The 24,898-nt window shown below is 43.1% G+C and overlaps 1 protein-coding gene and 1 long non-coding RNA gene across 5 annotated transcripts in view; one reads left to right on the plus strand and one right to left on the minus strand.

Annotated features, from left to right (window-relative positions):
* Ift56 (intraflagellar transport 56) overlaps positions 1 to 24,898 on the plus strand; it is a 48,151-nt gene that overhangs the window by 415 nt on the left and 22,838 nt on the right. For all 3 annotated transcript variants that reach the window (XM_059257587.1, XM_059257586.1, XM_059257588.1), the window contains exons 2-11: positions 598 to 735; positions 3,698 to 3,790; positions 5,893 to 6,007; positions 8,106 to 8,155; positions 12,638 to 12,783; positions 15,314 to 15,485; positions 17,781 to 17,855; positions 20,082 to 20,184; positions 22,416 to 22,471; positions 23,847 to 23,900. In XM_059257587.1, the coding sequence (XP_059113570.1) occupies positions 598 to 735; positions 3,698 to 3,790; positions 5,893 to 6,007; positions 8,106 to 8,155; positions 12,638 to 12,783; positions 15,314 to 15,485; positions 17,781 to 17,855; positions 20,082 to 20,184; positions 22,416 to 22,471; positions 23,847 to 23,900 (1,002 nt within the window). The remainder of the gene's footprint in view (positions 1 to 597; positions 736 to 3,697; positions 3,791 to 5,892; positions 6,008 to 8,105; positions 8,156 to 12,637; positions 12,784 to 15,313; positions 15,486 to 17,780; positions 17,856 to 20,081; positions 20,185 to 22,415; positions 22,472 to 23,846; positions 23,901 to 24,898) is intronic.
* The window catches only part of LOC131906810 (uncharacterized), a 48,790-nt gene continuing 40,958 nt past the window's right edge, over positions 17,067 to 24,898 (minus strand). Inside the window, exon 3 of one of the 2 annotated variants that reach the window (XR_009378205.1) lies at positions 17,067 to 17,321. This is a non-coding gene — a long non-coding RNA (uncharacterized LOC131906810). Of the gene's footprint in view, positions 17,322 to 24,004; positions 24,128 to 24,898 lie in introns of those variants that run through there. The other variant, XR_009378204.1, reaches the window with a different exon arrangement.

Here is a 24,898-nt window from a genome sequence, read left to right on the forward strand (position 1 = left end):
TGGAAGTAGCTATTTGGTTCCCCTTCAGTGGGAAGGTGATGGCTCTTTCAATAAAATGCGTGTTTAAAAAAAGAATCTGAGCCGGGCGGTGGTGGCGCACGCCTTTAATCCCAGCACTCGGGAGGCAGAGCCAGGCGGATCTCTGTGAGTTCGAGGCCAGCCTGAGCTACCAAGTGAGTTCCAGGAAAGGCGCAAAGCTACACAGAGAAACCCTGTCTCGAAAAATCCAAAAAAATAAAATAAAATAAAAAAAGAATCTGAATAGGCCGGGCGGTGGTAGCGCATGCCCTTAATACCAGCACTCGGGAAGTAGAGGCAGGTGGATCTCGGTGAGTTCCAGGCTAGCCTGGTCTACAAAGTGAGTTCTAGGACAGTAGGACTGTTACATAGAGAAACCTTATCTCGAAAAGACAAAAAATAAACAAACAAAAGAATCGACTTACTAGTGTTTGTTGGTAAGGATTTGACTTGTAAATCACAGAACTGTTACTCTGAGTTTAAAAATGACTTTTGACAGAGAAACTCTGTCTTGAAAAACAACAACAACAACAACAAAAAGACTTTTGAGTTGAACCGTCTTTGCTGTTTGTTTTACAGATGCTTTCAAGGGCCAAACCCGCTGTGGGCGGGGAATCACCACACACTGACAAAAGAAAGAAGAAAGGGAGGAAGATTCCAAAGCTAGAGGACCTACTTTCGCAAAGAGATTTCACTGGCGCCATCACCCTATTGGAGGTAACGTCCAAAGAAGGTTTGCTTTCAAGTCTGATGAATGTCGGGGTGAATGCTGGTTATGATGCTGTTGGAATAGGTGGATACATTCTGAGGAATCCAAGTAAATATAGCCAGACACATATTCCAGATTCCAAGTTAACTATAAGCCTGATAAGATATAAAAAAAAATTTGGACTAGAGAGATGGCTTGACAGTTAAGACCAGTGGCTGCTCTTCCAGAGGACCTTGATTCCCAGCACCCATATGTCTGCTCACAACCCTTAGTAACTCCAACGTCAGGGGATCTCAGGCCTTCTGACCTCCTTCAGCACCAGGAACACATACGGGGCATAGAAACAGATGAAGACAAAACACTCATACACTTAAAACTAATTTTTTTCCCTAGTCTCACAGATGGTGAATCTAACCTAAAAATACAGCATTACACATAATACAGTGTCAATTCACATATTGTTTACCATGATTCCTGAGTGATTTATAACTTCTTCCTATTATAATATTTTGCTTAAAAGATTGATTATTCCATGTTTATTTTAAAAATATTGTAAACCCACAGAACATTTCAACTCTGTATGTCAGTGTCATCTTTTTTTGGAACCAGTGCTGGGGATCAAACTCAGGGCCTCAAGTTAGCATTCTGCCACAGATCTGCACCCCAGCCCAGCCCCAGCTTGTAGATCTCACCTTTTGTTTGTTTGTTTGCTTTTGTTTTTCGAGACAGGGTTTCTCTGTGTCACAGCCTTGGCTGTCCTGAAACTCACTCTGTAGACCAGGCTGGTCTCAAACTCAGAGATCCACCTGCCTCTGTCTCCCAAATGGTGAAATTAAAAGTGTGCACCACCTACTCCCTACGTGTCTATTTTTTTAAAAAGAGTTTAAAAAATGATGTGTAGTTGTTTGTGTCTGCATGTCAGTTTTTTTTTTGGGGGGGGTTTGTTTGTTTTTTGTTTTTCGAGACAGGATTTCTCTGTGTAGTTTTCGAGCCTGTCCTGGAACTCACTCTGTAGACCAGGCTGGCCTCGAACTCACAGAGATCTGCCTGCCTCTGCCTCCCGAGTGCTGGGATTAAAGGCGTGCACCACCACGGCTTGGCTTTGCATGTCAGTTTGTGCACCCGAATGCAGGTGCCCACAGAGGCCAGAAGAACTGGATCCCCTGGAGCTAGAGCTACAGAAAGTTGTGAACTCTTATGAGGGTGCTGGGAACTGCACTCAGGTCCTCTAGAAGAGCAGCAAATGCATATTACACATAATTAAAAATAAAAACACCGGGCTGATTAGAGATGAAAACAAAGCAAAACCCAAACAACGCTTGTAATTCCAGGTGACAGTCCATACTGAGGGAAGTCAGGACAGACATTTGAAGTCAGGCCTGCTTGCAGTTCTATATGGCATTACCTCTGTCTAAGGCATTCGCTTTACGACCAAAGCAGCACTGTATTTTGGGTTGTTTTTTGGGACAGAGTCTCTATATGGACCAGGCTGGCCTTAAACGGTAGAACAGGCTGGTCTTGAGTTCATAGAGTTGCACCTGCTTCTGCCTCCTAAGTGCTGGGATTAAGGACGTGTGCCACCATGGCCAGTTCCCTAAGTTGTTTTTGCTCAGGGTCTTTATCACAGCAATGGGGATGAAGCTAGGATTCGTGGTACTTGAAAATCCTTCTCAGTCCTTTCCTCTGAAGTAAAACTTCTGTTTTGTTAGGTGAAGAATTCTTACATTTTTGTAGTGGACACAAACAAGGCTAGCGTCTGTACACCTTCAACTCATCTGGTCTGTAAGTTAGCCTGGTGGGGTAATAGAATGATTTCATGGCTTGTCTCCAGAAGGGCTATGAACTAGAGTAGGGTCTGCGGAAACACTGAAGGGAGACCCCAGACTCAAATCGTGTGCAAGAACAAAGAGCGTTTATTATACCACATGCATGGGGGGTCGTTCACCTGTGCAGAATGGTGACAACCCTGACAGGGGCATGCAGGCTCCTTGAAGCACACCTAAGGGGGGTCTGGAGACAGCTACATAATTGGTTAGTGTATGTCTAATTGGCTGAGGTTTAGTTTTATGGGTTTGGACATCTCTGCACAACCTTGGACGTGACTCAGAAGGGGCTGCCGGGTTTGTCCTTGAGACACTGTGAGGATGACTTAGACCCTCTGTGTTCGTTCTCTCCCTCGACCCTGAATGAAAGGGCCTCGTAGATAAATGGCCCTTTGATGGAAAAGAATCTGTTTGTCCTTCTCAGAGAACTGGAACCTAAATTCCGTTGTGAAAAGGGGAGAGTTTAAGCCCTTCAGTATTAATAAATATACATGTGTGCTAACAGGAGAAGATGGAAGTGTGATATGGAATGCAGCAGAAGTCAGTGGTGGGAACCTGGGCTTTGGAGGCAGACATGCATTTACATCCCTGTTTCCACAGGGACAGGGGCTGGCCGTGTGATCTTAGAACCATTGCTTGACCTTTAACCTTCAGGTATTTGGCTTTAAATGTTTTTTGTTGTTGTTGTTGTTGTTGTTGTTTTGAGGCAGGGTCCCTCTGGTAGCCCTGGCTGTCCTGGAACTCACTCTGTAGCCAGGCTGTCCTCGAACTCACAGAGATCTGCCTTCCTCTGCCTCCTGAGCACTAGGATCAAAGGTGTGCACCCCCACCTGGCTGGTTTCAAATGTTTTACATAATTCTTGAACATCACCCAGAATTATTAGATAGCTCACATACTTTCTGGAATAAGGTGCTAGCAAACACAGAAAAACAAATCCAGCATGTTTGAAAAAAAAAAAAAAAGACTTCTGTGACAACTGTGACCATGAGGACTCCTGTCTGCGGAGGCGTCATCGAACAGCATATTGTCCAGCTTCTATTATTTAGCATTTTGATTGTTTATCAGTCACTCAGCATACCTAAAAAAAATCCAAAGCATTTACTATTAAAATCTTTTTTTTTTTTTTCATGACATTTTAATGTGAAGTTCAAACGTCATGTTGGGGAGCAAGAAGATGACACTAATTTGTGGATTGGATACTGTGCTTTTCACCTGGGAGACTACAAGAGAGCTTTGGAGGTTAGTGAAAAAAAAATGACATTATATGGTACATGCTCATAGTAACAGCAGAAGGAAATAATGCAGATGGAAAGAAAGAAAGTGCCCTGTCTGCCTTCCCCAGTCCTACGTCTTTTAATAAAGGCCCCACTGACCCTTCTTAAGGTGCTGATTCAGAGCGGGGTGGGGGTGGTAACAGAACACATGTGGTATTGTTGTGGGACTCTCTCTGGAGTAAGCACTCTGCCACCAACGAGGGCGAACGAGAGGAGATGTCACTGGCGGGCTGCATCCAGGAAGCTTCTGAAAGGCTTCCCTCCCAGGTCCAGTTTGTGTTCTCATTCCTCCGGTTGTTAAGGGCAACAGCCCATTATTTCAGCTGTGCGAGTGAAGTCAAGCTTGGCGGACGGGCAGGACGAGCAGCGCTGTAAGGAAATCACTAAATAAATTATGTAACCGGTCTTTTCTGCCTTATTCTACTTCAACATGAAAGTGGAAGAGGAAATAAGTGTGGGGTGGGAGTGTTTAGAGGGGTATGCAGTCTGTAAGTCAGAAGATAGACTAGAGAGAGAGGTGGAGGAGACAATGAAAATGCTTTGGGGAAACTTGCTAGTTTGTAAGTTAGTTTAAAAAAATAATGAGATAAATATTCTGCTCAACTTCCCGCCTTGCTATATAATATATAAACTAAAATACTTGTATAAAACCCACAAGATAAGAGCATGTTTAGCATTCCAATATAATGTCTGAGTATTTAATACATTTGTTAGTATTATTTTTGTATAATAGAATGTTGTCATTTTTTTTTTTACTCTTTGGGGGGCCCCCCACCCAGCTCCCAAATAAATATGGAAGCTTATTCTTAATTATGAATGCCTGGCCTTAGTTTTTTTTTTTTTTTTTTTTTTTTTTTTTTTTTTGCCAGCTTTCCTTAACTTAAATCATCACGTTTACTTTTTGCCTCAGGGCTTTTCCCGTTCTCTTACTTCTGTAAATCTTACTCTTATTCACGGTTTGCTGGATAGCTGGGTGGTGGCCCCTGATGTCCTCCTCCTTCTCTGGCTGCTCCCTTTTCCTCCTCCTCCCAGATTTCTCCTACATATTCTCTCTGCCTGCCAGATCTGCCTGTCTTTCTCTCCTGCCTTGCTATTGGCCGTTCAGTTCTTTATTAGACCATCAGGTGTTTTACACAGGCAAAGTAACACAGGTTCACAGAGTTAAACAAATGTAACATAAACAAAAGTAACACACCTTAAAATAATATTCTACAACAATAGAAGTTATTATTATGATGGTTTTAAATAAAATCCAAAAAATAACTTTTCCCCCCTGAGACAGGGTTTCTCTGTGTAGGTTTGGAGCCTGTCCTGGATCTTGCTCTGTAGACCAGGCTGGCCTCAAACTCACAGAGATCTACCTGGCTCTACCTCCCCAGTGCTGGAATTAAAGGTGTGTGCACCACCACCCCGGCCCAAAAATACCTTTATAAAAGGAGAAAGACTCTCCATCTGGTCTTGTGAGTCTGTATCTTACTTGCCCTTCACGTTTACATGTGCACTAGAGACTTTGCACATGCCAGGTAAGCATTTTGCCATTGAGCTATACCACTGCATTTTATATTTCTCTAAGAATGTTTTTTATTTTATGGGTATGAGTGTTTACCTGCATATGTGTATGTGAACCAGGTTCATGCCTGGAAGCTGCGGAGACCAGAAGACATTGGATCTCCTGGAACTGGAGTCATAGATGATTGTAAGCTATCATGTGGGTGCTGGGAATCGAACCTGGGTCCTCTGCAAGAACAGCCAGTGCTCTTAGCAATCTCTCCAGAAGACCCATCTGTATGTCTGTTTAAGTTAGCAAAAACTATTTCAGTTGTTTTAATTTCTGAAGGTTTCTAGACACATTAAAAATGAGGGGGAACCAAAGTGTAATTCTGTGTACAAGCGCCCTGTCTCGGTGGAATCCCATGTAGCTTACCCTCTTCCGGCAGAGAACGGCGGAGCAGATGTAGAATCTCCGAGGGTAAGCTAAGCTGCTGTCAGTGAGAACTCCTCTTCCACTGTAGAAAATGGGCAGTCGCCTTACTGTCAAGCGAGGCCCTCAATTATTGTCTGTTTCAGGAGTATGAAAACGCCACGAAGGAGGAAAATTGCAACCCGGAAGTGTGGGTAAACTTGGCCTGCACCTACTTCTTTCTTGGGATGTATAAACAAGCAGAAACGGCCGGGTTTAAAGGTAAAGTGGGCGTTTTACATGTCATTTTTGGCATAATGTCTCTGTCCATTGTTACCCTACTCTTTCTTATAATCAGTGTTTGCTTTGTACCTGCTTTCAGTCTCTGCTTCCAAAGTGCGTGTCTTAGAGATATTTCAACTTGTAGTTGAAGCTTTGTTTTATTTTTAATTCCAGGCTGACAGTCCTCTGTTTTGCTTTTTCCCCTGGGTGCTGGAGGTTTAGTCCAGGGCCCAATGCTTGTTGGACAAGTGCTCCACCACAGAGCTAACCCTCAACCCCAACAATGGCCATGAGAGCTAAAAAGGAACTGTGCTCTTCAGAACAACTAAAGTACTGGATTTGATCAATTCTTTCTTTCTTTCTTTTTTTCAAGACAGGATTTCTCTATGTAGCCCTGGCTGTCATGGAACTCTCTCTGTAGACCAGGCTGGTCTTGAACTCACAGAGATCCACCTGGCTCTGCCTCCCAAGTGCTGGAATCAAAGGCGTGCACCACCACCCGGCAATTTGATCACTTCTGTCTTTAAAGAGAGTTAATTACCCCATCCTCACCCTAATGTGCCCACGCCCAACTCAAGAAGGCAGAACCAAGAAACAGAAGGATGAGAGAAGAAAGTGAACACGGGGTCTTTAAAAAGCCCCACGGGTGGACGTCAGGGGAGGGTGGTGTTTAGGTGCCTTTGCTCCAGCCGCTCTGCTGTGGGGTTTGTTGCTCACAATGAGAGCCCGAGAGAGAAGCTAGCCCACAGATCCCCACCTAAGAGTCCAGCAGGCTTCCCTTTGTATTCAGACTCGCGAGGAAGGGGGAGGGGGAAGAAACGTGGAAGAAAAGGTGAAGGATAATCAGAACACACATCAAATGGAATTTAAGGAAATGGAGAGAAAGTAGGCAAGTGAATATTGATGAAGATGTTGTTAGGAGGCTGGGTGTGGTGCACACCTTTAGTCCCAGCACTTGGGAGCCAGAGGCCAGAAGATCTCTGAGTTCAAGGACAGCCAGGGATACACAGAGAGACCTTGGTCCCCCCAACCTCCACCAAAATAATTGTTAGGGAAAATGGATTTTGGGTAGAATTCATATTTATAAAATTCATAGAATTCATGTGTATAAAACTTACCACATTTTAAAAAATGGGGAACTTGAACCATTCTTAATTTGAACCCCATTTTTTCATATATGCCAGTGTAATTTTTCCAAATGTAATCATGTCTTTTAGGGTCCTAACTGTCTCATGTTTCTAAGAGTTTGCTCCATTTCTATACATACATACATACATGCATACATACACACATTTTTATTTTTTATGCATTGAAGTATGATTTTGGTCTACAAAAGAGATATAGAATTGGTTGTCCGGAGTTGGAAAACTGACTGGATCTTGATGCCTGTTTAAGGGTGGCCCTTAACTGTGGTAGAAGATCCCTGGAATAGAGTGGACTACTGTTTAGGAAAATGCAACAGCGTAAGTCTGGGAAAGCAGATTTCAGAAGGAACTGAGAAAGAATGCTGCTGGCAAAATGTGGGTGGCTCCGTGTGTACTCTGAGGTGACATCCCCGTGTTTGGTTCAGTGTGTGAACAGCACAGAAGTGGGCTACACTGTGTGTGTGTGTGTGTGTGTGTGTGTGTGTGTGTGTGTGTGTGTGTAGCGTTGTGCTCTGGGACACCACAGCAGTGTCGGGTAGAAGTGGTGGAGAGCAGAATCTTAGAACAGCCCTCCTCTGGCTCTCCTGTGGCTGCTGCTCCTGCAGGTGGGACAGAGTGTTTATTCTAGCAGTCACATACAGCTAGGTAAGGATCTGGGGAGACCCACCTGAGTCCCATTCCAGCAGGGGACTAACTTTCATAGACCATTGAATTTTCTTCCCAAGATTTATTTTTCATTGTATATATGAGTGCTTTGCCTGCATGTGCTCTTGGAGGCCAGAAGAGGGCACCAGATATCCTGGAACAGGAGTTATGAACAGTTGTAAGCTTGTGAGTGCTAGGAACTGAGCCTGAGTCCTCTGCAGGAGCAGCAGGTGCTCTTACCCTCGGAGCCATCTCTCCAGAGCAACTGTTGAATTCCTTACCAAGCAACGCGGTTCTTTCTCTTCCAGCTCCCAAAAGCCGGCTCCAGAACCGCCTGCTGTTCCATCTGGCTCACAAGGTACTATGCTCTCTCTCATTCTGCATTGCTCCCTTTAAAACATTTTCCTCTTCCTTCCCTTCGCCAACAGTGATGGAAAGTGTTCAACTAGACATTTCTGTTAATGTTACTAAATTGTTTTAGAGAAAGTTTATCAAGTCACAAACAAGTAGTATATAAAAATATATTTGGTGCATTTAAAATTTTCAAAATATTATTTTTGTTATTATTTTACAGTGTTAAGAATTAAACCCAGGGCCTGGCGGTGGTGGCAAACTCCTTTAATTCCAGCACTTGGGAGGCAGAGGCAGGCGGATCTCTCCAAGTTTGAGGCTGCCTGGTCTACTCTAGGATCACCAGGGCTACACAGCGAAACCCTGACTAGAAAAACCAAAAACTGAAAAAAAAAAAAAAAGAAAAAGAACTAAATCCAGGGTCTTGTGCATGTTAGGCAAGCACTCCACCATTGAGCTACATCCAGAGCCTCTGGCTTTTTGAGACATAACCTTGCTATGTTGTACAGGCTGGTCTGAAACTTTCTGCAAAGCCCAAGATGACCTCAAACACATAGGCTTCCTGCCTTAGCTGCTCGGCTGCTGGGGTTAAAGGCATGACCACCACACCCAGGCCCAGAGCTGCCGCCTGACGGCTTGTTTCCATTTGTCCCAAATAACCAGGATTCCATTTTCTCTCCTTTCTGGTGTTCTTCTTGCACTGATTTTTAAAATTCCATATTTGTCCTGTTAGCTTACTGTTGTACATCCTTTTTATGGTATTTTAGAGGTTACTGTAGTGTAGGTCATTTACATTATTGAAGTTCTCTTGGTTGTTGAGGGTTTTCTTTTTTTGCTTTGTTGTTGTTTGTTCCTTGTAGGACCTCAATAGTATGTATCCACGTAGTTAGTTTTCTTTAATTGTGTCACAGGTAAATGCTTCTATTTTCTCTCTTTCTTGTTTTGTTTTTGTTTGTTTGTTTATGTTTTTGAGATGGGGTTTCTAGATAGTTTGTCATCTTCCACAGAGGATTTACTTGTGTGTCTGGCAGGCACATGCGACAGGAACAAATGGTCTGACTCCTGCCGGCGATATCAGCCATTCAAGGCTGGTCCCCAACTGTTCTGAGAGCTGGTGGCTTCTTGCTTTGCCTCCCTGGCTGGGTTGTCACTCCAGGGCTCCTCACTGACAGCCTCTAATGTTTACCCATCAAGTCCATACAGCTCCCACAAGCTGTACTTAGCTTTTGGAGACTCAGTCACCAACTAAAAACTGACCAGAGTCCTCAAAAGGTAAGTGTTGCTGGACACCCACCTCATGGCCCCATTCTTTCCATCTCTTTGGAATCTTGGCATCACAGATCTTCACTGAGTTGGTGCCTTTGATGCCTCCCCACAGATTTCTAGTAGCTTTCAAACTTTTAGTTGTTCTTGATGAGAAGACTAGGCTCCCAGCAGGTCTACTCTTTTTTTTTTTTTTTGGTTTTTCGAGACAGGGTTCTCTGTGTAGCTTTGCGCCTTTCCTGGAACTTACTTGGTAGCCCAGGCTGGCCTCGAACTCGCAGAGATCCTCCTGGCTCTGCCTCCCAAGTGCTGGGATTAAAGGCATGTGCCACCACCGCCCGGCTGGTCTACTCTAACTAGAAATGGAAGTCTTTGATTCCAAGAAATATTTTATTGTGTTTTCTTATGATTACAAAAATAAGATTTGTTCATTCTATTCTCCTAGAAAATAGTTTTTAAGAAGACACACATACACACAATAATCAACATTTCTTGTATTTTGCTGTCTTCTAGACTTTAATTTTTTCGATTATTATTATTATTACTACTACTTAATTCTATGTGTACGGGTGTTCTACCTGCATGTACATCCATGCACCGTCTAGTGCCCGAGGAGGCCAGAAGAAGGTGTCTGGAACTGGGAGTTACAAAAGGTGCTGAGCCACCATGTGGGTACTGGGAATCAAACCCAGGTCCTCTGATGGAGCAGCCAGTGCTCCTAACCAGGGAGCCATCTCTCCAGCCCCTCTCGTTGAGTCTTAAAAATTCATCTTTTTCACTTGCTCTCCCTCCCACCTTCTCCCGCCCTTTGTCCCCCCTTCTTCAGTGCTGGGGACTCAGACTGAAGGCATCATGCATGTGAAGCATATACTCTACCTCTGAGCTATACCCTTTGCCCCATATTGTTTTGAAAATGTGGATTATTTTATCAAATTTGGATCGCAGTTTATGTATGTGTACTGTTTTAAGTCCATATTTTGCACTCAAAAGTACAACTTTTTTTCATGTCACACGATAGTCTACAGAAGAGCTAAATGGTAGGTAGCTCTTGGGCTGTGAAATCTTTCTAAAATAGTTTCCCAATTTTCTTTCTTTTTTTTTTTTTAATTTCAAAATAGGGTGTGCCATATCCACATTTTGATCTCTAGGTTCTCTTGAAAACTCTGAATGTTTCCTCATGTATCGTGCTGACTGAAGCTAAGATAGCCTTCTCAGTGGTTTTTAGCCTGGTGTAGTTTGCAAAATTTTGATTTAGATCTTCACTTACTGTCATCACTATTCCTTCTAATAGACAGAAATCCCACAATTCACCCTTTCATTTCCCTTTGTTGTATATTTGGACATTTTCCAATTTTCAGGCCTAAAGAAATGATAACCTTCCGGTTGGTGGTGTCGCAGGCCTTTAATCTCAGCACCTGGGAAGCAGAGGCAGGTGGATCTCTTAAGTTCGAGGCCAGCCTGGTCTACAGAGCAAGTTCCAGGACAGCTAGGGCTATATAGAGCGATCCTTTCTAGAACATCCCCCCTCAAAAAAAAAAAAAAAAAAAAAAAAAAGGAAAGAAAAGAAATATTAATTTTTGAAATGGATTTTCTTACGTTTATTCTGAATTAGACAGAGTGCGTCCGAGTGAGAAGTGAGCACCAGTGAAAAGCTTTGCGTGCTAGACTCTGGAACTTAGTTGGATCCATCTGCCTCTCACATTCAGGTTTCAGCAATTCAGCTGTGGCAGCGCAGGCCTGTTCCCCTGGAAAGCAGGGAGAGGAGGATGGGCACAAGCTTGGGCCAGTGTGGTCTACAGTGTGACTGCTAGGCCAACTAGGGCTCAAGAAAAAAATAACTCTCAAAGGTTGTATGTAAGTCCATACCAGGAGCTAAGGACACACTCAGTGATGGAGCATTTGTCTGACATGCATGAAGCCCAGACTTTGTTTTCCAGTATTACATAAGCACACGTGTGTACAAATGTACATGCATACAACATACATCTGTAGTGTATCAGTGATCAAACTGCAAATCAATTTCAGATATATATATATATTATTTTTTTTTTGAGACAGGGCTTCTGTGTGGCCCTGGCTGTCCTAGAACTTGATCTGTAGACCAAGCTGGCCTTGAACTTACAGAGATCCACCTTCCTCTGCCTCCTGAGTGTTGAGATTAAAGGTGTATGCCACCACTGCCTGGCCAATTGGACTTATTAACTGCAGAAACAAAGGTGTATGTGTGTGTGTGTGTGTGTGTGTGTGTGTGTGTGTGTGTGTGTGTGAGAGAGAGAGAGAGAGAGAGAGAGAGAGAGAGAGAGAGAGAGAGAGAACATAAGCACAGAGCCCACATCCTATAGCACAAGTGTGGTCTTCTTAAGAGACAGACACAGAGTGACTTCACAATGAAAATAAAGATTTGAAGCACCAGGAAGGAGAGAATAGTCTGTGTATCAAGAGTTACATACAAATGTATCATTTGGATCCCATATATAAACAAAGGCAGTTGTTTTGTTATTTATATCTACCTTCTAATAAAATAAGCATAAAAGTTGAATTCTGATAGCCTAAAACAACAACCATATATGGTAACTGAAAAGAAGATAAAAACACCTAGAACAGGAGCTGGAGAGATGGCTCAGCAGTTAAGAGCACTGGCTGTTCTTCCAGAGGTCCTGAGTTCAATTCCCAGCAATCACATGGTGGCTCACATCCATGTATAATGAGATCTGGTGCCTTCGTCTGGCCTGCAGGCATACATGCAGGCAGAACACTGTATACATAACAAATAAATAAATCTTTTTAAAAAAAAAATCACCTAGAACAATAAATTAAAAATTGTGTTCACAAAGTTACATGATAATATACATTTTGATTACATACTATTCACCAAAGAAAAAGAAATACAAAAGAATGGGAAAGAATTGTTAAGGGGTGAGGGCAAAGAAATATAAAAAGAAGAAGAAGAAAGAGAGAAAGGCAGAGAAACATAAGAAGGAGAAGAAATGAGTAGAGTGGAGATATCAAGTAATAAATCATAACTGTAACTTACAGCCTTTCCATTGCCAAGGCTCTGTCTCCAGAGATGATTTGCATCCTTTCTCTACAGTGGGACAAAAGAGATGAGGGGCTAGGAAGTGGAGGCAGTAGGGACACAGTGGCCAGAGAGAAGTTCAGACCTCTATCCCATGAGATTCTCTCTCACACAAATGTGAATCTGTGCATGTCTTTTCTCACAATTTAGTTTAATGATGAGAAGAAATTGATGAACTTTCATCAGAATCTTCAGGATATCAAAGAAGACCAACTTAGCTTGGCCTCAATCCACTATATGCGATCCCATTACCAAGAAGCTATTGACATATACAAGCGGATACTGCTGGATAACAGGTCTGTGTTCTTTCCTCCCTGCTCCCAAATAAATACATGAAGACTTATTCTTACTTATGAATGCCCAGCCTTAGCTTGGCTTGTTTCTAGACATCTTTTCTAACTTAAATTATCCCATTTCTCTTCTACATTTTGCCTCTGGACTTTTTGTCTTTCTTTATTCTATATGTCTTTCTTCCCTTCTTACTCTGGGGCTGGTTGTGTGGCTGGGTGGCTATCCCCTGGCACCCTCCTCTCCACCTTTTCTAGATCCTATCTCTTCTTCTCTCAAACCTAGATTTCTTCTCCTATTTATTCTCTCTGCCTGCCAGCCACACCTATCCTTTCTCCTCCTAGCCATTGGCTGTTCAGCTCTTTATTAGACCATCAGGTGTTTTGTACAGGCAAAGTAACACAGCTTTACAGAGTTAAACAAATGCAACATAAGAATGCAACACATCTTTGCATCATTAATCAAATATTCCACAGCATAAACAAATGTAACACATCTCAAACTACTATTCCACAACACTGCCCACTTGCAATAGCTGCCATTTGATTAGTTTCCTTTGTTTCTAATTTGGCTAAGAATTCTAGTGTCCTCTGGACCTCGTACCACCACGTATTCAAGTCTGTTTTGTTGCTAAGCTGATGAGGTTAAGAACTCCTTGGATATTGTTCACATCAGACTCTCTACCCTTTTTCTTTTGTTGCTTTTGTTTTTAATTTTATTATATTTTATGTGAATGGGTGTTTGGCCTGCATGTATATGCACCAAATGTGTGTCTGGTATCTGTGGAGGCCAAAAGAGGGCATCAACTTCCCTAGAAGAGGAGTTACATATGCTTGTGAGCTGCCGTGTGTTAAACTACCAACATGCTAGGCAAGATTGCCCACTGGTGCAATAGTGGCATAAAATGCAGTGGGGCAACCAACTGCCTTCTGCTTGGGTTTGAGGCCTGTTCCTCAGGGGGACCTCATTCCTGGCACTGTAAAACTGGTTAAAAACCCATTACTATGAAAGTCATTGGCCCTAGTTGAGAAGCTACTGCTGTTGTTTTTCTAAAGGGACATGATGTGCCTATCAAATTGCCTTCTAAATGTATATGTTTATACCCATAGATTAGTGCTGCTGTCAGCTTTGGCCAGAAAGAAAAAAGTTTTTTTGTTTTTTTTTTTCTGTAGGTGGCAGTAACTATAGATATCCATAGCAAGTCAAAGAGGTTTTCTCTAAGTGCAATGTCTGTATCACTCCCTCAAAGGCTCAGGGAACATTAAGGAAGAGAGAGTGGAAAGAATACAAGAGGAAAGGGTGGTAGGCTGAAGAATGCTGCCTTCTGGACCCTCTTGAATACCTAGCACCTGTGATTCCCTGCATAAGATTGGGCCACTCATCATTCTAATAGAGAGGAGGGGATGCTCACAAAGCCCTGCCCTTCTTTGAGGACTTACAGTTAATGGTACTGGAGAGGAGGGGCTTATGTGGCTTCACCTGAGGAGTCAGAAGCAGTTAATAGCTGCTGGGAGGAGAGAGGGACATTTTCTTCAGTGGACTGGAAAGTTGCCCATGTTCCTATAACTAACCGCTCACCCTTGCCTCTATACGTAATCCTAATAAAACTCATTGGTTCACACACACAACAAGACATGACTAAGGGGGACTGGTAGAAAAGAGGAAGGAAAGGGTGGGAGTGGGAAGGGGACAAGAGAGGGTAATGGGGGGTGGATACCTCAAAATACATTATATGTATATTTGAAAATATCATAAAACAGTTATTATGTATAACTAATATATGCTAATAAAAACTTTTATAATAGAATATCAAAGCTGGTTTAAATACACTCAAATATTACAACTCAAAAAGAGAAAAAAATCCACTAGTTATGTCTTGTTTTCTTCCTTCCAGGGCAGATCCTCGCCCTGTTCTTTGCCTTATTGTTCATTTGAGCTTTGCAGTTAGACACTTAATATAACATGATAGTTGGAGTCTACTTTTCCTTAAACACTATTAGAATCAATATGACAGGTTTTCTATCTACAAAACTCTATCTGATTCGAACTGACTTACATACTTAGTATCTGAATGTTAAATAACAAACTTCTTTTAACATACGTTTGTTTTCCTTCTTCTTAGAAAATGAAAACTTTATGAAGTAGATTTCCTAAAGTATCTATATAATAAACACTTATTCCCTTATGAGAATTGTGTCCATGTACCCTTCCAAATCAGATGTGTTGTTGGATATGCGGCTTATTTGTTCTGTAAGCATGTTGCATCCTTCTGTCCTTCCATCCTCTGTCTTAGTGTTATTTTATTACTTCTTATTACTTATATACTTATATACTTATTATATACTTAAGTAATAGAAGACTTACCCAGTTGCTATATAAACTTGAACTGATAAAGTAATGATTATTTAGTCCAGATTAAAACTGGAAAAGAGTCAAATGAATATGTTAGTAAGAAAGGAAGAGGTTTGGAAACAATTTGATTGTTGTATCAGGAATCAATCTGTGAAATATACTTCAGCTTGAGTCTTTCTCTAACAGGGAGTACCTGGCCCTCAATGTTTATGTGGCCCTCTGCTACTACAAATTGGATTACTATGACGTGTCCCAAGAAGTCCTGGCTGTTTACCTCCAGCAAATCCCTGACAGTACCATCGCACTCAACCTTAAGGCTTGCAATCACTTTCGCCTCTACAACGGCAAAGCAGCTGAGGTAGGCGTGTGGATGTGTTTCTGATGATCTCGGTTCTAATGGGAGTTACTTTATAGCAGCTCCCAAGTTAGCCCATAAACTCCAGGATCTATAGCTCTGTAGTAATGCTCCTTGGTTATGGCCAGTGGGATTCTATAACCAAATAATTGTATAAACATTTTTTTTTAGACAGGCTCTCACTATGTAGCTCTGGCGGGCCTCCAACTCCTTATGTACACCATGCTGGCTTTGACCTCACACAGATCTGTCTGCCTCTGCCTCTGCCTCTGAAGTGTTGACATTCAAGGTGTGACACAGAACACCTTGCTCTATATGAAGTTCTTTTTTTTAAAAATCTGACGTTCTAAACGGCATTTCATTTCTGAATGATCTGTGTTGTATCTAGTGTATTTCCGATAGTTTCACCTAAATGATGTATAATAATATAACTATAATGTGAGTGTTTAAAACCAGTGCTTCAGCTTCTTTCTCTAAAGTCTGTTCATGGCTCTGTGGCCGCCTGGCCACCTCATATGTCCAGTACATCATTATTAGAAACCTGGGGTATCTGCCCCTTTCTTCTCCTTCATCTCCACGTCATCATCCGCTGTTTCCCATTAGATATAACTTCTAGATCTCTCTCCTTCTCTGCCCCATCTTTCTCGGTGTCCATTGGATCTAGTGCTACTTAGTGCCTTCTTAGACATGTGACCTCCCACTTGTACTATTTTGTGTTTGGGCCAAGTCATAGGGTCTTATTATACAGATTCGGCTGCTCACGCTCCTGACCCTCCTCCCTCACTCTCCTAACTGTAGCTTGTACAGGTAGGAACATCTATGAAACCAGCTTATGTGACTTTTCCCCCCGGGACCTGTTTTCCCTTCACTTACTTTTTTTGGACAATTTTTTTTTTTTTTTTTTTTTGCATGTAACCCTGTCTATTCTAGAACTCACTCTGTAGACCCAGCTGGCCTCAAACTCACAGAGATCCGCCTGCCTCTGCCTCTCAAGTGCTGGGATTAAAGGCGTGCACCACTACTGCCCAGCTTGTTTTAAAATGTCTTACTAATTCCTCTTCTCTTAGTTGTTTTCAGTAAGAACATTAAATAATCTCCAATAATTGAAAAGTGTGATCTGAGGAGCCTGGGTCCCTGACAGCTCTGCAGAGGCCGTGGGACAGGGTAGGGCCTCAGTGAGGCAGGCAGGCTGCCTGGGCAGAGTGTTGGCGGCTCTCACATGTCCACAAAGTGAGCGGCTCCTTCCGTGCTGTCCGTAGGCGGCTCACTTGCCACGCTTAGGACTTGCTGGCCCTGCCGCATTCGGTGCCCTCTTCAAGCCAGGCAGTAAGAGGCTTCTGAGGCAGCTGCAGCGTGAGAACCACAGAGCTCACATGCTAGGTGGATGTGGCACTGAGATTACAGCCGCGCGAGAGCCTCAGAGCAAGCTAGCAAGACTAGCGAGCTGTCCTAAGAACAGGCGGCACTGGGTGTGGGTAATTTGTATGACAGACGTGAACAAAGCTGGTGGAACGGAGTCTCATCTGAGAAGAAAAAGAATTCCCCTTGCCCTGGAAGATCATGGACAGAACATCTTCAACGGTATTACAGACTTAGAGAACAGCATGTCCTTTATGATTTAAAGATAATCATGAAAAGAGAAAGAATCCCGTGCCATTGCTGTGTGTGTGCTGGTGTGCAGTGACGTCCCTCTTCAGGGCTGTGTTTGAAATTAGCACGAGAGACGTATGATGGGGGTGTTGCCATTGCTCTTGACCTCCAAGCAGTAAGGCAGTTTTTTCTGAGACAAGGTCTCACTATGTAAGCTGTCCTGGAACTCCATCTATAGATCAGGCTGGCCTAGAAAAAAAGAATATAGGTACAATGGTAAGACTGAAAAATAAAGAGCTTAACTTCTAAGCCTTTGGCACTGAAAATAAAAACTAACCCTAGGAGACCAAGAGCTTACCTGCACAATTTTTAAACTTCTTACTGAGTATGAGGCTTGAGACACTTAACTTTAGAGTGTCGTGTACCCACACTTACATGCACACAACCACACAGATACACACATATACATAATTTAAGAAAATAATAAGCTAGGTGTGGTGGCACATGCTTTTAATCCCAGTATCAGGACGCAGAGGCAGGCAGATCTCCGTAAATTCAGGTTCAGCCTGGTATACATAGCAAGTTCCAAGACAGCCAGGGCTACATAGAACTAAAAAAATAAAAATAAATAAATATAACAAAATAAGTTTTAAAAAATAAGAACTATATGCTTATTACTTTGATAAGCCTTTCCTTTTTATATTTCAGGCAGAACTCAAAAGCTTGATGGACAATGCCTCTTCACCCTTTGAATTTGCTAAAGAACTCATCAGGCACAATCTGGTAAGTTTCCCATCTTGATTGACTTGAGTCCTATTTTATTTTGGTACATCACAGCAATTAAAGATGAATAAAAGGAGATTCCCCAGCAAATATTGCACTGCTTCAAGGAATGCCTTGTTACTGTGGAAGGGATAAAATGGGTTTCTAATACCAGTCTCTTTCCTTAGGGAACCTCTTACTGGGAGGGCAGAATGTGGATCACATTTGGAAAGAAAGGCAAGACAGACCCAAGTGTTCCTTGTCCTTGGGGGAAAAAAGAAGAACATACGCTCATGGGTTAGCATAAGTGAAGACAGTTGTTTGATCTTTGAAGATTGGCTGAGTTTCAAGGGTTCACTCTAGTCTAGGACATGAATCTAGAACAAGTGTGATGTGTAAGATGATCAGAGGATGGTTGATCCAGAGTAGTAAATGCCACGAGAGAAAGTGGAAAGTCAAGTTGGATGAGTAATGGGTTTAGGGCTGGGTTATGATGGCCACTGCTTGAAGTAAATCTAAGCTCAGATGAAGTTGTTTTCCAGCAACTACACAGCATAATGAGACCAGACTATGTGCTTCCAAGCCAGACCCTGGGTGCACTAAGCAGACTGTAGCTTTTCTTTCGCTTTGTTTGTCTCCTCCTCCTCCTCCTCCTCCTCCTCCTCCTCCTCCTCCTCCTCCTCCTTCTCCTCCTCCCTCCCTCCCCCCTCCTCCCTCTTCTCCTTCTTCCCGCTCCCCCCCCAGCTGAGAACCTAACCCAGGGTCTTGTGCTTGCTAAGCAAGCACTCTAACACTGAGCTAAATCCCCAACCCCTCCTCCTCTTCTTGAGAGAAGATCTCACTACAAATCCCTGGCTGGCCTGGAACTCTGTATAGACCAGGCTGGACTGGAACTCTGTATAGACCAGGCTGGCCTGGAACTCTGTATAGACCAGGCTGGACTGGAACTCTGTATAGACCAGGCTGGACTGGAACTCACAGAGATCCACCTGTCTTTGCCTCTCCACTGCTGAGATAAAGGCAAATGTCACCACACTCAGCCAAGCCTGCTTTTTGAGGTCATGTGTGGAATTTTACACTCATGGCATCAGCAGCAGCAGCACTCAAAACTTTCATGTCTTAGGGATGTTCTGCCTGTGGTAACCCCAGCCTTCGCCTGCTGAGCCATCTTGTTTTGTAACTTTCCTGTGTAACACCCACCGGCTGATGGACACTGCCCATGGTGCTGTGGTTTGTACGGCCCTCTTAAAGCCTGCAGTGTCGGACCGCAGAGACGCATGGGGCACCACCCCCCAGCAGTCCTTTAGTTAAAGGGGTGCACTTGTTCACTAGGGTTCTCAGAGCAAAAGACAAACTTGGGGGAGGCTAAGGAGTGACAGGGTAAGAGGAAATTAGCAGTCAGCCACGGCTTTTGAAGTTTAGCATTGAAAGAAAAAAAAATAGGGCATTCTCCAGCGGGAACAAAGGAACCAAGCAGAGATTTTACACGAGAACAAAAACCCTTGTGTGTGCTTCTGGTTGAGAAGTGGGGCTGCTACTCTGGGGAGACTGAAGATACAGTGATGAATGGAGAAACAGAGTCAGATGGAGTTAGGACTCAGAGGATCAAGGAAGCAGATGAAGTCCCTTGTTAAAGGAACCAGGAGAAACTTACGAAAATGAATATTGAGGGAGAAATGATGTAGTTCATGCCCGATGACCTCAGTTTTAGTGTGTTTGTGGAGTTTGTTGTGTTCTGAACACTGCTAGGCTCTGGAAGTTCAATAGTGGGCACAAATTGTTTTAAAATTTTATTACATTTCTGTGTGTATGTGTGCACGTGTGGACGTGTGGTGGTCAGCGGAAAATTGCTGGAATTAAGAATGTGGGTCCTGGAGATTGAACCCAAGTTGTCCATCTTGACGGCAAGGGCCTTTACCTGCTGAGCCGTCTCACTGGCCCTGTTTTTGGTTTTTTAACTTTGTAACACTTATCATCTGACAACATACTTGGTTGCTTATCTTTCAAATTTTTAATCACATTCCTTAGCTGATTTATTGTGTGTGCATGTATGCACATGCAAGCATGTGCACCGTGGCAGGCGTGTGCACCGTGGCAGGCATGTGCACCGTGGCAGGCGTGTGCACGTCAGAGGGTGACTTGTGGGAGTGAGTTCTCTCCTGTCACCACCCCCGGGTGTGTGGTAGCAGCATTCCCAGTGGTGAGCACATGCACCCGTGCTGCCGCAGTAACCCCCTCTATGTGCAGGTTGTGTTCCGAGGAGGCGAGGGGGCTTTGCAGGTGTTACCTCCTCTGGTTGATGTCATCCCTGAAGCGAGGCTAAACCTAGTGATTTACTATCTTCGCCAAGGTAAGAAAAACTGGTCATGTTCTGAAGAAAATATTTTAGACTATTTAATCTGATTGAATTAGTTGTATGCATTTTAAATGTATAGCACTTCCAAATATATACTTGCAACAAGGTCATGAGACAAAACAAAGTTCATGGCACTTACTAGTTGTCCTGTTCTCCTTCTCTTCTTTTCTTCTCCTGGCCCTACACCTCTTCCTCCCTCCTTTCTTCTTCTTACTGCTCTGTTCTCTAGCAATGTCCTTTGTCTTCAGTTTTTTTCTTCCCCTTATTTTCTTTTTCTGTTTGTGTTTCATGAAACCGTACATTCACGTTTTCTTGTGGTTGGTTTGTTTGTTTGTTTTAAAACTATCAGCTTTTGTATTTGCTCAAAGTATCCACATCTCTTGCTCTGGAACACAGGTATCTTAGGAGAAATGCTCTGATTGGAAGAGAATGTGATATCTGATGCTTTCATTGTTGGAAACCTTCCTGGAGCAGCTCTTCCCAGAACTTACCAGAGTAGGGTGCTAGGCCACGGACCTGAAACTAGCAGTGTGGCCTTTTCAGGTGCCTGGTGGAGGCCAACCAGGCAACTTATGCCTTACTGAGAAAAATGTGTATTTTGTGAGAACATGTCTTGCAAACAGTCCCCTCTATATGATAGATAAGCAAAAAGAAATTTGTTTTTAGATATGAATTAATGGAAAAGTGAATATACTTTACAAATTATTTTATGAAAAATTTCTAGCATAAACAAAAACAAAGTATAGAACCTCCAAAGACTCCAGATTAAATCATTTTTAGGCTAGGGATGGTGGTACATGACTTTAATCTCTACACTTAGGAGGCAGAGGCAGGTGGATCTTTGTGAATTCAAGGCCAGCCTTGTCCACAGAGTGAGTTCCAGGACAGCCATTGTTATTTCACTGTTATGTATGTAATATATATTTCTTTTTGAAAAAAAAAAGACTTTTTTTTGATTGTTTGTTTTTGGTTTTGTTTTTCAAGACAGGGTTGTGTGTGTGTGTGTGTGTGTGTGTGTGTGTGTGTGTGTGTGTGTGTAACAGCTCTGGTTGTCCTGGAACTCACCTTGTAGATCAGGCCTGCCTCTGTCTCCTGGATGCTGGGATTAAAGGCATGTGCCAGCTTTCTTATTTATTTTTTAAAAAGATTATTTATTTATCATGTATACAGTGTTCTGCCTGCATGTGTACCTGCATGACAAAAGAGGGCATCAGATCTCATTACAGATGGTTTGTGATCCACCATGTGGTTGCTGAGAATTGAACTCAGGTACTCTGGAAGAACAGCTAGTGCTCTTAACCTCTGAGCAATCTCTCCAGCCCCAAGTTTTCTTATTTAAATACAAATCCATTGACATAACACCCAGCCTACTTTTTATTTTATTTATTTTATTTATTTTTAGATAGGGTCTCTCTGCAATAGCCCTGGCTATCACTCTGTGGACTAGGCTGGCCTTGAACTCACAGAGATCCACCTGCCTCTGCCTCCTGAGTGCTGGAATTAAAAGTGTGTGCCACCATGCCTGGCCCAGCCTATATTCTTAACTTAAGCATGTTTTAGATGTTTTTTGGCTCAGTATCAGTTTTCTGAAGATAATTGTTTTTATGGGCCAGAGTAGGACTCAGTCCATAAAGTGCTTACCTGGAAAGCCAGGGGGACCTGAGTTCCAGCTCCAGAAGTCATGTGAAAATGCCCGGTGTAGTGTCACGTGTTTGTAATCTCAGCACTGGGGAGGTAGAGACAGAGGATCCCTGGGTCTCTGGCTAGCCAGGCTGGTCTCAAAGTGACTGTGTCCCTGAGGATTACGCGTGGGGTTGTCCTCTACCCTTCACATGCCTTCAAACATGCACGTACATACATGCAGTTTTTGAAAAGGAAAATACTTGTTATCTTTAGGATAACTACACAACCTTCAACTTGATAGAGAATTAATGGTCAGATGAAACATATTTTCTGTGTGTGTGTGTGTCTGTGTCTGTGTCTGTGTACACACACACACACATACACACACACACACACACATACACACATACACACACACACACACACACACACACACACACACACACGTGTGGCCCTGCACCTGCTGTAAAAGCACTCAATTACTAAGCTGCACCCTATTTTGTATGAGTATTTGAATACTGCAGACTCAGTTTTCCAGGGAGTGCTTCAGAGAGCTTTGCTGAAACACAAGCTCGCGTAACAACTGACTTCTTACCTTGCAGATGATGTACAGGAAGCTTACAATTTAATCAAGGACCTGGAACCTACTACACCCCAGGTAACTGGAGGTGCCATACATTTCTGTGAGGCAGGTGCTGTGGGGAGCAGCGCGGCAGGCGCACAGCTGTGGGGCAGCCGAGAAGACTGTCTGTAGGAGAGTGAATGTTCTGGGCTTTATTATTATTATTATTATTATTATTAATGTGACTCAGGTCCCTTAATATCGATTCATTTCTGAAAAGTCTAAAGCTTGGAAATATTAAAATGTGTTTAAAAAATCCAAATCTAGAAATGAAATGAGCAACCACTACTAATGTAAGTGTCTGTAGCTTGTCTCTCCCCTCAGTAGGACGCTCACTCCTGCAGTCAGGGACCGTGTCTCTATTGTATCTCCAACACTGTGTGTGCAAAGGACATAGTAAGCATCCCTTCATCCAATACCAGACCAGAGGAGGCTGCCAAGGTGGCTTAGTGGGTAAAAGCTGCTGCCATCAAGCCTGACGACCTGTGTTCAGTCCCTGGAATCCACATGGTGGAAGGAAACAGATCAAGCCTACGATTGTACTCTGAGCGCCACATGCATGCTATGGCGTGTACACATACACACACTCACGAGCACACGTGCACACACACGTGCACACACACACTAAATAAATGTTTTTTAAAAAAGAGAAATAAAGAAAAGGAAAACAATCTGAATGAAAAATACTTCCTGACCGGATGGAGCCTAACAAGTCTTTTTCTCAAGGGAACGAAAGGCTCCAGTATCTTTTTGCTACCTAGAATGAGCCCTCTTAATAAAAGCTAATGGTACTTCTAAGGAAAGTATCATTAAATTTTTGAGCCCAGACTTGAAAAAATAGGCTATAGATGAGGCTACAAGACTCCAATAGATTAAGTATCTTGTAAGTGGGTATCAGATGTTGTCTTTGTCCTGTAGAAGAAGGACTAAAGTGTAGTTCTTGTGACATTGGAGAGGGGATGACACAGATGTAGTGCTTTTCCACAAGCAGTGTCTCCCCTGTTCCTTGGGACAGGGGCTCTCACTGGCCTGGGCTCGCTGGTTAGGTTAGGCTGGCTTGCCTATCAAGTTCCAGGAATGTGTTTTCACCTCTCCAGCACTGGGATCACAGTGGTTCTCTCCCATGGGTCCTGGGGATTGAACTAGTGTCCTCATGCTACATGGCGAGTCTTTGCTGACTGAACTGTCTCCCCAGTCTCCCACCAAGTCATCTCTGCTCAAGACGGAGCTTGTACGATGGTAAACGCTGCTATCTGGGCTCTTGCCTGCTGAAATCAAACTGGACTCCGAATCCTCCCATGAGCCAGGGGTACAGCCGAGAAAGGCAGCTTAGCATGTGACGTAGAGTTGGTGCAAGGGGTCAACAGGATCGCCCACACGACTGATTGATGGTATGATTGTGTTTTCCCAGGAGTATATTCTCAAGGGAGTTGTTAATGCAGCCCTGGGCCAGGAAATGGGTTCGGTGAGTATGAAACCATTGGTAACCCCTACTTTGCAAAGTTCTAGTTATGTGAAAACCGGGATGAATGATGATGAGCAACCAGTAACAAGTTTATGATCACTGGGTTCTTCCGCGGGTCCTTGTACTTTATTGTTGGGGTGGGGTGCGAGGGAGCAAACCCTTGTGCTTAGTAGATACTTGCATTGAGCCATTCCTTGGTTCTTCAATTCCTTTTAATTCCTTAAACCCTGCAAAAACAATTCTATTATGTAGAGATTTTTTAAAGCTGTAGTCATAAAACTTGCTGTTTCTTTAAAAGAGCCCCACTGTAATACGGTCGTCTCTTTACTGACGAACACAGAAAATGGATTTGGTACATAGATAATGGGAAAAATTCCTTCTCAAGAAAAGCTTTTAAGGCGCTGGGGATACACCCTCATCTCTTCTAGAAAAGCTTTTTTGTTTTTTTAATTTTGGTTTCTTGAGACAGGATCTCATATACTATATCCCCAGGATGTCCTTGAGCTCATACCAATCTTCAGTCTTCCTGCCTCAGTCCCCCTAGAGCTTGGTTTAAAGAGCTTTGTTTGTTTGTTTGTTTTGTTTTGTTTTGTTTTTTTGAGACAGGGTCTGTCCTGGAACTCACTCTGTAGACCAGGCTGGCCTCAATCTTAGAGATCCGCCTGCCTCTGGAGTACTGGGATTAATGTTGTGCGCCGCCACTGCCTGGCTAAAGAGCTTCTTAGAACTTCTTAGAACTACGAGAGCAGTCTAAAGTTAGGCTGCCCTTGGGCATGGTGGCACACACCTATAACTGCAGGCCAAGGCAAGGGGATCTCAAATTCAAGGACAGCCTGGCTTAGATAGTGCAACCCTTTCTCAACAGACAGACAGACAGACAGATAAACTAAGGTTTTTTATCCATGTTAATGTAGCATATTAAGTTCTTGATGAAGCAAAGAATGCAATAAATAAGCCTTGCATCTCTGGGTTTCTCCATGTAGGCAGCAAATCCTCAT

Source organism: Peromyscus eremicus, chromosome 3 (assembly GCF_949786415.1).
Source record: "Peromyscus eremicus chromosome 3, PerEre_H2_v1, whole genome shotgun sequence".
Taxonomy (NCBI): domain Eukaryota; kingdom Metazoa; phylum Chordata; class Mammalia; order Rodentia; family Cricetidae; genus Peromyscus; species Peromyscus eremicus.